The 13933-nt window shown below is 35.4% G+C and overlaps 1 protein-coding gene across 3 annotated transcripts in view; it reads right to left on the bottom strand.

Annotated features, from left to right (window-relative positions):
- Positions 1-13933, bottom strand: part of prkag2a (protein kinase, AMP-activated, gamma 2 non-catalytic subunit a) — an 84359-nt gene that overhangs the window by 26904 nt on the left and 43522 nt on the right. For 2 of the 3 annotated variants that reach the window (XM_051097743.1, XM_051097741.1), the window contains 2 exons: positions 7842-8038; positions 1716-1767 (listed from right to left, as the gene is read on the bottom strand). In XM_051097743.1, coding sequence (XP_050953700.1) covers positions 1716-1767; positions 7842-8038 — 249 coding nt within the window. Of the gene's footprint in view, positions 1-1715; positions 1768-2041; positions 2390-7841; positions 8039-13933 lie in introns of those variants that run through there. The other variant, XM_051097742.1, reaches the window with a different exon arrangement.

Here is a 13933-nt window from a genome sequence, read left to right as displayed (position 1 = left end):
CACAAAATATTATGCAGCACAACTGTTTTTAATATCGATAATAATAAGGAATGTTTCTTGCACCCCAAATCAACATATTAGAATGATTTCTGAAATATCATGTGACACTGAAGACTGGAGCAATGATGCTGAAAATTCAGCTTTGCCATCATAAAAATAAATTACACTTTAAAATATATTACAATAGAAAACAGCCATATTAAATTGTAATAATATCTCAAAATATTAGTGTTCTACTATATTTTTTACTAATTAAAGACTTAAAAATAAGTTTAAAGGCAAAGAAATACATTAAAATACTTTATTGTTTTATTAAAACATATAATTTCTCTCTCTCTCTATAAACTACAGATATATATTAGTACTTTCAAATGATTATTCACAATTAATCACATCCAAAACTGAAGTTTTCGGGTTTTTTTAAATATTTACAACATACATATATAAATGTATACTTGCATGTGTGTGTATGTATATATACATAATTAATACACACAGTACACACACACACACACACACACACACACATATATATATTATATAAAAAAAACACTTTGATTTTGGATATATATACACTGGAAATATATATATATATAAAAAATATAAACTACAGAAAAAAAAAGAAAAAAAATCATATATATATATTTTTCTGTAGTTTATATATAGCTATATTTTAACCTTTTTTAAAAAATATATATATTTTAATTAAACAATAAAATATTTTAATATACTAGTTTGCATTGAAAGAAGTCTCTTAAGCTATATATATAGTTTGTTAGTTGTTTTGAATAAAAAAAGAGTATTAAAATTTTAAAAATTTTAAATGACTTAAAAATATGTACAAATATTATTAATAAAAAAATTAATACATATAAACTTCAGAAATATATATATATATATATATATATATATATATATATATGAAGTTTATTTGCAAAAACAGATTTTTTTTTTTTTTAAATCATGTTTTTTTTTATGTATCATGTTTTGTTAGTTAACTGCATGTTTAGTTATTTTTACTTTATATCAGAAAATAATCCAAATGCAGTTTGATTGAGATTAAACACGTAATTATCTGTTTTTCCAAATGCAAATGAACTCTTCCTATAAACTCTGTTAGTCGTTTTGAAAAGAAATGGGTGGCTGGTGAGAAAAAAAACTGTTAATTTCATATCCTGCATCAAATTAAAAGGTTGCGCATGATTACACACTGTCTGAGTTTCCCTACTTTCTCATCGTTTAAGTGATCGATATGTAATCAGTATCTGGAATAAACATAACTGAGCATTGCCCTCACCCCTGAGGGACTCCTTGACGTGGGTGAGACGCACTCCAGCCAATAGTATCATCTGACGCACGTACACCCAACAGGTTACAAATGACGAATGGGGATCCCGATACATTACTGGGATCTCCAGTGATTCCTACCAAGCAGCTTAATGTTAAATCGACACCTTGTATAAAAACGCCACACCACCGTGTCCCAAAATGACCGACCATCTGATGAGAGGAAAATCCACATCGCGTGACTGTACCCGGGTTAGACTATGAACAAGATTAAAATAGACTATCCCTGGAAGTGTGAGGACTGAATAAGTCAGCAACGAACATCACAATGTCAAGACAGCGAAGCTGCTGAGGCAGCCGGTTCAGAAAACGAAGGCAGATCGTTACAATCACGACGCGGGAGGCATATATTTCCCAAAGAGGCTTACCTTCATCCTCGAGATCGAGTTTCTCCAGCATGTCTTCAGATAAACCGTGGACCTGGGGACAGAGTGACAGTGTCAAGCAGAGACGAAGCGATCTCAGGTCCACACACACACATACACGCACACTGGCAGACAGACGGTGAGGAGACCGGTGAGATCGGAAGTTGGCTGTCAGAGTTGAATAAAGATACAGTAAACAACACGCGGCGACAGCGCAAAGCGAACTGGTTCTGAACAGATACAAACAAAGAGACTAAGTGCTCATGATTTCACATCCATCGGTCCTTGTAGGGACAGTCGGCGTTTGCAGGCGTGCTCCGGCTGTGTACCCGTGCATCCAATGTGAAGTCAGTCATCAGAGACCCTCCCCCTCCGGCGTTTTGCAAATGGACTGTTCCAGTTTGCTGCAGTCGCGAGCCGCCAACTGTCTGACAGGGGAGTGTTTTAAATCAACTATTCCGCTTACTCATTTCTTGTTATGAGCAATAGACAATGTGCGAATATAAAAGCAAGCGGAGTCAGCCTGTCCAATCTGGCTGGTGGAGGGTGGGGATATCGATTCATCCCGGTGAATCGAATCTTTTGAATCTGTTCACCAACAAAAGATTCATTCAGTGACTCTTTCTGCAGGTTAAAGGTGCGGTCGTATTAGCTAATGTACGGGAAAAATTCGCAAACAAAAAAGCCCATTGTCTATTGTAAATAGCGTAGCTATTTATAAAGCAAAGCTCACAAACAAGTCACTTTCAAGCGTCTTTCTGTTGGTCAGCAAATCCGCGTGACTAACTTAAACATGAGGAAAATCTGAGTATCGTAATTATTTTTTTCACCCTCACACATAATGTGAATTCATATCCACTTTATTCATCAACGCGGATGTAAGCCTATGGGCAAGACTTCCGGTTCATTAGCTGCAATCAGGACACCGCTTGTGGCACTGAACGTAAACAATGCCACTGAACGAATGAAACTCAGATATTTTGCTGATTATTGCTGCTGAAAATGGTCAATTATTGTCATGTTTTAGGCGTTACTAATCAGTCAGACCAGGAAAAATAGTGGCGGACTATAAACTGCCAAAAGTTAAAAAGTGCAAAAACCTGTGGTTGGCCAAACTGAACCAGGATTTCCAGGGCAAAAATCTTGACAACATTCATGTTTGTTCTTATCATTTCCAGGTAGGTGAAATATACATCTTAATAATAATATACATCTTAATTAATACTGTTCGTTCATATCTCTACCACCAATTAACTTTAGTTCGTCAAAATATTGCACCGTTTCCTGCTTACTAAGTCCATCTCTATTTATGATTTTTTTTTACATTTTTTAATTTAGCAGATTTAGCACACATTTTCCCCGTGGTTTAGAAAGCATAAATTAGCAGAACAATGCATTCAGTAGTGCATTAACCATGGAATTCATGCTGTTGTTTACATCTGAGTATCGGCAGTATGGCCACGCATTGGGGTAACTGACCAAATTGTGACACAAGTGCAAACCATCTATCCACAAGTTTCCTACACCCCATGAGGCCTTGCGTCAAAAGTGGGAGCGTCTTCTGGTTCAAAGTAAACAAGCGGGACGTGACACTCATTCATTCAACAGTTGACAGGAGTGAAGGGCAAATGAAGCCACGTGAAGCTCCGAGACGTTCCTCTGACTGTTTCGGGAAAAGATTTAAAGCTTCGAGAGCGTCGAAAACAGCGCGATGTGGTGGTTAGTAAAAAATAAAGCAGCCAAAAGACTAAAGCTGACTCTGATAAATTAATTTACCTCTTTGAATATAGTGCCATTAAATGTCAGTACAAATATCAATATTATGTAATAGAAGAATAATGTACACATATATTAATTACATATATATGGCATATATTTAATTTTCCTGAAATAATTTGTATTATTCATATTACTCATATGACTGGGTATTTAATAATGTAATTATTAAATAGGTCCCAATGAAAATGTACTCGCAAAGTCAGATCTGGGCACATGACTGGACAGAAAGTGAGGCTTCTACGAAAGGGATTTCTAAGTTAACAAGTCTCGAATCGAGGCTTCATCTGGCATGTCCTTTAACAAAAGCTCTGATGTCTCGGTTCAAATGTCATTTCACTAGTTGACAGTCATTGTTGTGCATATAAGAAGACAGTGACATCTCTCATAAAGATGTGCATCTTTACAAAGTAAACAATGGTCTAAAAAACACTTAGGCTCTTCGCTAATTAGCACACAAATACCACTGGTATACTACGTTCGCCGCCTCCCTGGAAGTTGTACCCACATTCTTTTTTACAGTAGCACCCCCCGGAAACTTGTGGATAGGTAAATAAGGAGAAGAATACCAACATGCAGTAAACGGTAAATCTGTTTACACTACAAAGCAGTGTGTTCATAAGATAATACATTAAGATAATATGGTAAGTCACCAATTTGCAATATCAAGCAGCAAAATGAGCTGTTTTGTACAGTTAAAAATAGCTGGATGTGGATGAGACCGGAAGCCAAACCCATAAAATTTACAAATGGCTGCACCCGCTCTTATGGGAAAAATATGAGTTGAAATGACTGGATTTTGTCAGCGAAATTTTGGCAAACAATAGTAAATGTGTCCACACCTAAAGGTTAGTCATGCTAATTCACGTGACACTATTTGTACTGTTGCGAAATCTGCATGGGGAAATCCTTCGCCCATGCTCAACATTTCTGATTGTATGGATTCCCATTGAAATAAACAAATTTTGCCAGCAAAAATTTGCTTTACAATGGTAAATGTGACTGCATCTTCAATACCATTGCCCCAGTAGGTGGAGACAAGTAAGCAGTTCTTGTGTTATGTGTTACATAAAATCATTGCCTCATTAATTATTGCCTTTATTATATAAAGTTTTATCCACCTTATTTTTTTCCCGTAAAAACTGGGCACGGCTCATAAAATTTGTAAACTTTATGAGTCTGGCTTCCGGTCTCATCAAGCGTCCAGCTATTTTTAGCTGTACAAAACAGCTTGTTTTGCTGCATGATATTGCAGATTGGTGTGTCTTACCATATTATTAATTTTGAACACACTGATTTGTGGTGTAAATTGTTTTACCATTTACTGCACGTTGTTATTCTTCTCGTTATTTCCCTATAGCAAATAATGCCCATAAGCGTACTTCTGCGATGAAGAAAAAGGCGGATAAATGTTCTAATTTTTGGAGAATAGGGAAGTCTATGTCACAACTATAATAAGTACACAGAAAAATTATGTCACTGGAATCACTTTCAGAGCAATTTTCTTCCAGCTGATAAACAATTAAAACTCTGACAGCCAATCAAAATTTAATTCAGTTTTCTTAAATCAGATGTCTCAGTTAACTTGTTTGTTGACGAACAAGATTCACTGGTTTGTTTAGCATAAGGGGTAAATTTGTTCCGTATGTCAAACTAATGAAATGCCCTGTCACAACTTGCTCTAAAAAGCTATTTGTTCGTGGTAAGTCAGTCGCATACTTAAACGAGTGAACACATATTATGAGTCAGTGCATACAAGAATGATTCACTAAAGATTCGTTCAACAACACTGATTCATTTATAAATGAAACTAGTTGTTTAAACCTGCAGGGAATTTGTAAGTTCTTCACATTACACAACAGACATCAAAAGGTTCAAAGGCTCAACATCAATTAATGTCAACACTTAGTGTTTCCTTACTACCAAGAAAGTTTGAATCATATTAGGGAATTCCCCTTTCTAATGACACCTTCAGTCTCATTTATGATGAATTATTTACATACTGTAAACAAAATGTGTGATGTGTTTGTTAATAAAGCGCTGTTGTTTGTGTCGTGCCCATCTGGCTGTGACAGTCTTACTTAACCTCCTGCATCTTTTTTTTTATCTCTCTGCCATTAATGGCCCTCCTTAGACCTAGACAGGATGGTGTCAATTTAACATACTGTAAAAAAAAAAAAAAAAAAAAAAAAAAAACACAAAAAACCTATAGAAGCCGTCCAGCTCCAAAGATATTTCACACAACTCTTTTTGGCCTTTCCCAGAGCAACATCTGGCATGGAGAGTAATTAAAATGAACTGTGCCCAAATTCCTGCCTGATGAATCAGTGGGTGTGGCTGTCTGAACAAACTTGAGCCCTTGTGAGAAAACCCCCATGAATATACCACAGAAGTAAACAAACACAAAAGGGGCGTCTACAAGAAAAATGTTAGCTCACAAATCTGGGGAATTACAAGTAGTGGGAAAAAAAGAAGTAGTAACTCAAAGTGTCAGACCTTGACAGAGAGTGGAAGATGTTAAGTTTTTGTAACAGACAGCAGTGAACGGTGAAGGTGTCTGAGCAGCAGTGATTTTGTTCATCCGTACTGACCCATTTGAGACCCACACTCAGCACATGTCGGTGGATCAATGGTACATAAAATAAGAATCGCTGAGAGAGGATTTTCAAGGGTTGCTAAAGATAAAAAGACATTGCAGTGCAATGAAAAAATTTATAGTGGCCAATTCACAAAAGTGTTGCATCACTTTTATATTTTTATCCGCACTAAAACAGTATGACACAGTGAGTTTTTACTTTTGGGATCACTATATCTTCATGAAAATGTTTGTACAATGACATTATGCACAGATAGTGTATGTACGTATGCACTGTAAGTGAATGAGACCCGAAGTGTAAAAGAAATGCACTTGAACATTCACAAGGAGTTGATAACACATCTGCTGAATGCAGCCTTGGACCTCTGCTTAAATTACCGGGCAGGAGGCAAGGACAACAGCATTGCAGATGGTGACTGCTGTATTGATTTTGGCTTGCGAACGTGATGAACGGTCAGTGGGTTGAGTCGTAAAAATCAGATTAGATCCATCGATAGGAACTGGCTAGTTGTGAAAGTATTGTGTGCCTGTTTTGAGGAATGTTGTAGATTTGTACATTTTAACTGTATATTCAATAATTAAACACATATTTCAATATAAATAAGTAATGTCTAATTATAGACTCTTCTTTATGTGTGACTCTTCAGATACATAAATTATGTGTGTTAATATTATTTATAAATTTATAATAATTAAAATGTAAATAATTTACAAACTTGTTTTGATATATATATTAGACATAATATTTATTGTAAAAAATGTTTATATATATTACACATTATATATATTAAAAATTAAATATATATATATATTATATTTCAAAATAAGTACATATCAGTGTTTATAAATGTTTTGACAATTTCTGAAATAATAATAAATATATAATGTCTAATTAAAAACTATTAGTGTGGCTCTTCAGATAAATAAACGATGGCTACGTGTGTGTAAGTATCATTTAATAATTTATATAAATTATTAAGTAAAATAAGTTTTTTCAAAGTTTTGAGATATATTTATATATATGCGTATATAATTTTTATCAGTATTTGATCATATTTATTGTAAAAAAGTATGCATATATATTAGACATTTTATACACGTGCAATAATGTAGTATTATATATAGTATTTCATATAGTACAGTATTTATAAATATTTGATCATATTTATTGTCAAATTTATTTATATATATTAGAAATTTTATACATGTGTGTGTGAGTATATATATATATACATATACATTATATTTATTATAAAATACAGTTCATTGTGGCATTAGAAATTATATATATATATATATATAGCAATACACAATAGAAATATATTTATGATTATTTATTATTATTATTTTTATTGATTACATTTATTTACTTATTTATAGTGCAATAATATAGTATTATATGTAGTATTTTGAGTATTTCAGTATAAATAAATAAATATATTTAGAATTTTGGGTCAAAATTTTGACAATTTATTTTATAATAAATATCATGTCTAATGCCATTATAGTTCATACATATGCATAATATGCATGCATTATTTTAAATCTTAATTGCCCAAAACATATTTTCATGAATTAGGAACTTTACATGATCCTTTTTGGAAAGATTTGAATTCTTGTACATAAACAACAGTTTCTGTCAGGCAGTGTTCGGCTCTTTCCTTAATGTTATTTGTGCATGTACTTTGTTATTAAAAATAAGAATAATCATTTAAAATGAATAATGCAGAAAATGACTTCTGCATCAGATCACTCACCGCATGTGAGGTAGATATAGGTGCCAAGCTGGGACAGGGCGGTGGTTTTGCGGCAGGCGGGCTGTAGTGCTGTCCCGTGTCGAGAGTGGAGGAGGAGGAACGGTGCACGGTGTCATTCCGACTGACGTCAAGAGCAAACGCAGAAGTCTGCTTGGTCAGTTGTGTTGGAGTGGTGGGTGTTGAGGCGATACCAGAAGCTGTACAAGTAGAGAAAAGACAAAACACATCAGATATTGTCTGTCTGTCTGTCTGTCTATCTGTTTATCTGGAATTCAGTTTCATGTTGCTACTATCACAGAAATTATACACTGCACCTTTAAGACTTTATGACTGTGTACTGCGCTACAATGTCTCACTGTATCCCATTCTCTGCCCACGAAGGATAATTTAGATCCACCTGTCACTTAAAGGTTAGGCTGTACCTGTCGTAATTTCTGATCCGTGCCTGCAGATATAGAGGGGGCCATAAGGCCTGAACTGCAGGCAGTGTGGAGAGCAGTGTTTTATCACCTCATTTTACACTTCATCTGCTGTTACAGGCTGCAGATTTCACGCTGTGATTCCTCCAAGCTCTGCCCTCCATACTGCAGTCAGATCACAGAAACTGACCGGCATAAACACCACCACTCTGGACGTGTTTATTTGGTTACTGAGGCTACACCATTCTTCCAATACGTGGCAAAGGCCCAAACCTGACACATTTGTCAAATTTCCCCTAAGTGTTCATTCATTCGCCTGAGTAATTGGCCTGTCCATTTTGGATTCAAGCTGCACGTTAGTTGGCCGTTAAATGATAAAATCAATCTCATTGTGGGCCCTCTAATTGCATTTTTGTGATTGCTTCAGCTCCCTGTTGTTTGAACGTGACCCAGTTCTCTGTGCCGTCCTCTCCCCTGGCTGGATTCGGTTGCAGAGCCCTGAGGAAGCAGCTTGTTCTCACAGAGTGGTGTGTGGAGGAAACTTATCGAGTTTCTGCTTTGATGAGTTGATAAGAGAAGAGTGAAATGTAGCACTGCCTGCAGAGTCCAAGATACCGTCAGCAAGCCAATGAGGTAAGAGTATATTTCCTACCAGAGAACAGCCAAGATTACATCCATCCATCTCTCTATCTGTATATCTGTCCGTGCTTTCTTCCTTCCATCCATCTATCCATCAGTCCGTCCACCTATCCATCCATCCATTTGTCTATCTGTTCATTGTTCATCTATTCGTACGTCCGTCCTTCCATCTATCCATCCATCTGTCTATCAGTCCTTCAGTCCTTCATCTATCTATCTATCTATCTGTCTATCTATCTATCTATCTATCTATCTATCTATCTCTCTTTTCCATCCATCCGTCTGTCCATCAGTCCTTCATCTATCCGTCCATCTATCCGTCCATCAGTCCTTCATCTATCTATCTATCCATCCATCTATCTGTCCATCAGTCCTTCATCTATCTATCTATCTATCTATCTATCTATCTCTTTTCCATCCATCCATCTGTCCATCAGTAATCTATTTATCTATCTAGCTATCTATCTATCCATCCATCCATCCATCTATCTATCTATCTATCTTTGCCATCCGTCCATCCATCTATCTGTCCATCAGTCCTTCATCTATCTATCTATCTATCTATCTATCTGTCCGTCCATCTATCCTTTCATCTATCTATCTGTCCGCCCATCTATCCGTCTATCTATCTGTCTATCTATCTATCTATCTATCTATCTATCTATCTATCTATCTATCTATCTCTTTTTCATCCATCCATCTGTCCATCAGTAATCTATTTATCTATCTAGCTATCTAGCTATCTATCTATCCATCCATCCATCCATCCATCCATCTATCTATCTATCTATCTTTGCCATCCATCCATCCATCTATCTGTCCATCAGTCCTTCATCTATCTATCTATCTATCTATCTATCTATCTATCTATCCATCCATCTATCCATCTATCCGTTCATCTATCTATCTATCTGTCCGTCCATCTATCCGTCCATCTATCTATCTATCTCTCTTCCATCCATCCATCTGTCTGTCCATCAGTCCTTCATCTATCTATCTATCTGTCTATCTATCTATCTAGCTATCTATCTCTTTTCCATCCATCCATCCATCTATCTGTACATCAGTCCTTCATCTATCTATCTATCTATCTATCTATCTATCTGTCTGTCCATCTATCCGTTCATCTATCTATCTGTCCGCCCATCTATCCGTCTATCTATCTATCTCTCTCTCTTTGCCATCCATCCATCCATCTGTCCATCAGTCCTTCATTTATCTATCTAGCTATCTATCTCTTTTCCATCCATCCATCCATCTGTCTGTCCATCAGTCCTTCATCTATCTATCTGTCCATCCATCTATCCGTCCATCTATCTATCTATCTATCTGTCTATCTATCTATCTCTTTTCCATCCATCCATCCATACATCCATCATCCATCTGTCCATCATTCCTTCATCTATCTATCTATCTATCTATCTATCTATCTTTGCCATCCAACCATCCATCCGTCTGTCCATCAGTCCTTCATCTATCTATCTATCGTCCATCTGTCCGTCCATCTATGTTCATCTGTCTATCTATCATCTATCTATCTATCTATCTATCTATCTATCTATCTATCTATCTGTCTGTCTATTTGTCTATCTGTATCTATGTTGTGGGTGCCAAAAAGCCAGGTGAAGTTGATTGATGAGCACATTTGACAAAAAATCATAAGCATTTATCAAGCGTGAAAGAGCGATCAAGGAATCCATTACAGATGTGCAATGAGAAATGATTAACAAGCTATCCTGACTACCTCAAGTCGCTGCACCAAGCCATTATCTTCCCCCAGCCGAGACCACATGGCCATGGCTGCTGAATGAGTAAAGAGCCATCGGCCCAGTAAACACAGCACATAATAGAAAATAAGACAGCAGGGGAGGAGGAACGTAAAGGGAGCTGAAAAAGCAGATCTCCGCAATGCTGTCATCAGGATGGCAAAACCCGCTCATCCCACCCAGATGCATCCAAAGGGAGTTTACATTCTCATCTTCCACACAAATTCACAGGGATCATCTACCATCAGGACCACGGAGTCACATAATCATTGGGTGCTGCACATCCAGATACATTTCAGTACAATTCCCAGCACAGCTGAACAGAACACACCCACAGGCCATACTTTCAGCGCTTATCGAATTAAACTGTCCTCATGAGCAATACAAGTGGCATATTTATGAAACCATATTACTATCAAATCATTTTAATATCATTATGGAACATAATCAAATCAAAACTAGGCTGGAGACAGGCCTAGTCCAAAGGCCCCATGCATCGTTGATATTGTGACATCCAAAGCCTTGTTCCGTTCAATTCAAACACATTTAAGCAGGTAAATACCAAGGTGATTTTCCTCGAACATGATCGCTCATTCCAGATGCACGATGTCTCCATTGGATCATTATGCTGACATGCACTTTTCATAAATTGCCAGGACTGTAAATCACATTTAAAGCCTCTGAGGCCGATTTAATGTCTGAATTGAGGAAGAAATTCATTTTGAGAAATGTCCGCTGGCTTTTAGCTTAGCGAGTGGAATCCTGACCATTTATCGTCCTACAAAACACATTTATGTTTTGTTTTATAAATACATGCTGCTTTGAGTTTACACATTAAATTATGAATATAACAGGAACAAATTCATACAGTCCATGTTGGGAAAAAATCTCTGCATCAAAAAAGGATGTTTTTCTCTGTTACTACGTGCACTTGTGAATAATTACACCATGAATGTGCATTAAAAAAGTACACATTGTTTATTTTGATGTTGTTTTGACTCTGGAAAGTGAACTTCACTCTGTAAATATCGCACAATCGTGCACACACGCTGTTGTCTGCTCTTCCTCTGCTGTCATCATGACGTCTTTTGATGTTTACCCCTTTAGACAGAGGTTAACAAACTTCATCCTCAGTGACTGATGACCTTTGACCCGGAGTCAGATAAGTTAACCCAACGCTGCATGCTTTTAACCCCCTCACAGGCAAAACACTTACTATTCAATCAGCCATGACAGTTAAACCAATATTCCAAACATAATCCTTTAACAGCACTTGACATGATTCACGTTCAGATATTCTGAGCTTTAGAAAAGTAACAACACAACTAACTCCACAAAAGGCCTTGCCACAGTCAAATCAACCAGCACTGACCTCTTCATTTGCCTTTCTGCATGCCTGTCTCTCTTTTGCTTTGCTCTCTTTTGTGATGAGCAACCCAACCAAAGCATTTGACATATGTCAGCTGATTAACCACACAGTCATTATGTGCTATTTGGAGCTGATGTGCTTTTAATTCTATAAAACGAGATAAAAGCTATGTCATGTTATGCATTTGCAATTGTTGTGTTCACATGTGGATAAAGTAAAGATCCAGGCTGATTTGTGAGAAGATATCATCAGGCATGCATGAGAACAAGCACATTCTCTAAAGATAAAAATAGCTAAGTCCTGTGAAGAAAGGAAAGCAAAGCTTTCTTAAAGACATAATACAGACAGAGATGTGGATCTTATCAAAATTTCAAGGACATTTCTTAAAGTGTGAAGACACAGTAAGATGAGCAGCGCCCCCTAAAGATATTAATGCAGAATTGCATATGATAAAAACTGGGACAGCTTTCTTGTCAGATATGAATATAAAAATAAGCTGTTTTTTTTTTTACTGTATTAGCATGCCATTAAGCATCTGGTTTGTGAACATGGCTATGTGCTGTGTTTCTGGATGGCAATTTTTCAGAATATTTCCATTTTTACCAGAATCAATATCACTGTATCAATATAGATTATTGGTTTAGAATCACTTTACATACACGCAAAAATAAATAAATAAATAAATAAAATACTAATAAATAAATAAATATTTTTATTTTATACATTTTTTAGAATTTAGATAGTCAATTTCACCTTTGATTATTGGTTTAGAATGTGTTTTATGTACACACAATAAATAAATAATGCAAAAATGTTTTATTTTTATTTTATACCATTTTTACAATTTATCTAAAAACATTTTAAATATTCCATTTTACTTAATGAATTGAGTAAATTTCATCTTTGATTATTGGTTTAGAATGTATTTTACATGCATGCAAAAAAAAAATGCATTTTTTATTCCATTTTTACAATTTATCTAAAAACATTTTAAATATACCATTTTACTTCATAAATTGAGTCAATATTACCAGTGATTATTGGTTTAGAATGCGTTTTACACATGCAAAAAAAATTAAAAATAAAAATAAAATTAATGATAAAAAATAATAATGCAAAATTTTTTATTTAATGCCATTTTTACAATTTATTAATCTAAAAACATTTTAAATATACAATTTTACCTAATGAATTGAGTCAATATCACCAGTGATTATTGGTTTAGAATGCGTTTTACACATGCAAAAAAAATAAAAAATAAAAATAAAAATAATGATAAAAAATAATAATGCAAAATATTTTTTATTTTATGCCATTTTTACAATTCATTAATCAAAAACTTTTTAGATACACAGTTTTACTTAATACATTGAGGTTTTATGAATTAATGAATTAAATGAGAATGAACACACATATATTACCGTTTGAAACCGTTTAGTGAAAATATTCTATACTAAGGGCCGTTGAATGCTTGAATCTGATTGGCTAACGAACGCTCTATGCCGTAGAGTCTACGATGTGCAAACGCATGGCAAAAGTAGTTCCAGGCAGGGTTTGACCGCATTTCATGTCCATATCACTTCGCCAAACGATTTCAGTTATTTCAAAGGTCCTTACAGCCTACAACAGCCAAAAGAACCAAAACCCACAACAACACTGACCAAACAAAATAAATACAGTAAACAACAGGATAAAACGATGAAATTATATCCATGTTTTCGCACAAAATTACATTTTATTATGTACTGAAAGCATACTCTATTTCTCCCGCTCTCTCTCCTTTACAAACGCACACACATAGTAACGTTACAGACACACACGCACAGAAACGTGTTGTTTGCGCTGCTCAGACTACATTATCAGTAAAACAGTTAACTCACCAATATCTCACCAATAACG

The sequence above is a fragment of the Labeo rohita genome, chromosome 24 (assembly GCF_022985175.1).
Source record: "Labeo rohita strain BAU-BD-2019 chromosome 24, IGBB_LRoh.1.0, whole genome shotgun sequence".
Taxonomy (NCBI): domain Eukaryota; kingdom Metazoa; phylum Chordata; class Actinopteri; order Cypriniformes; family Cyprinidae; genus Labeo; species Labeo rohita.
The sequence above is the reverse complement of the archived record's forward strand: the minus strand, read 5'-3'. Positions and strand labels throughout refer to the sequence as shown.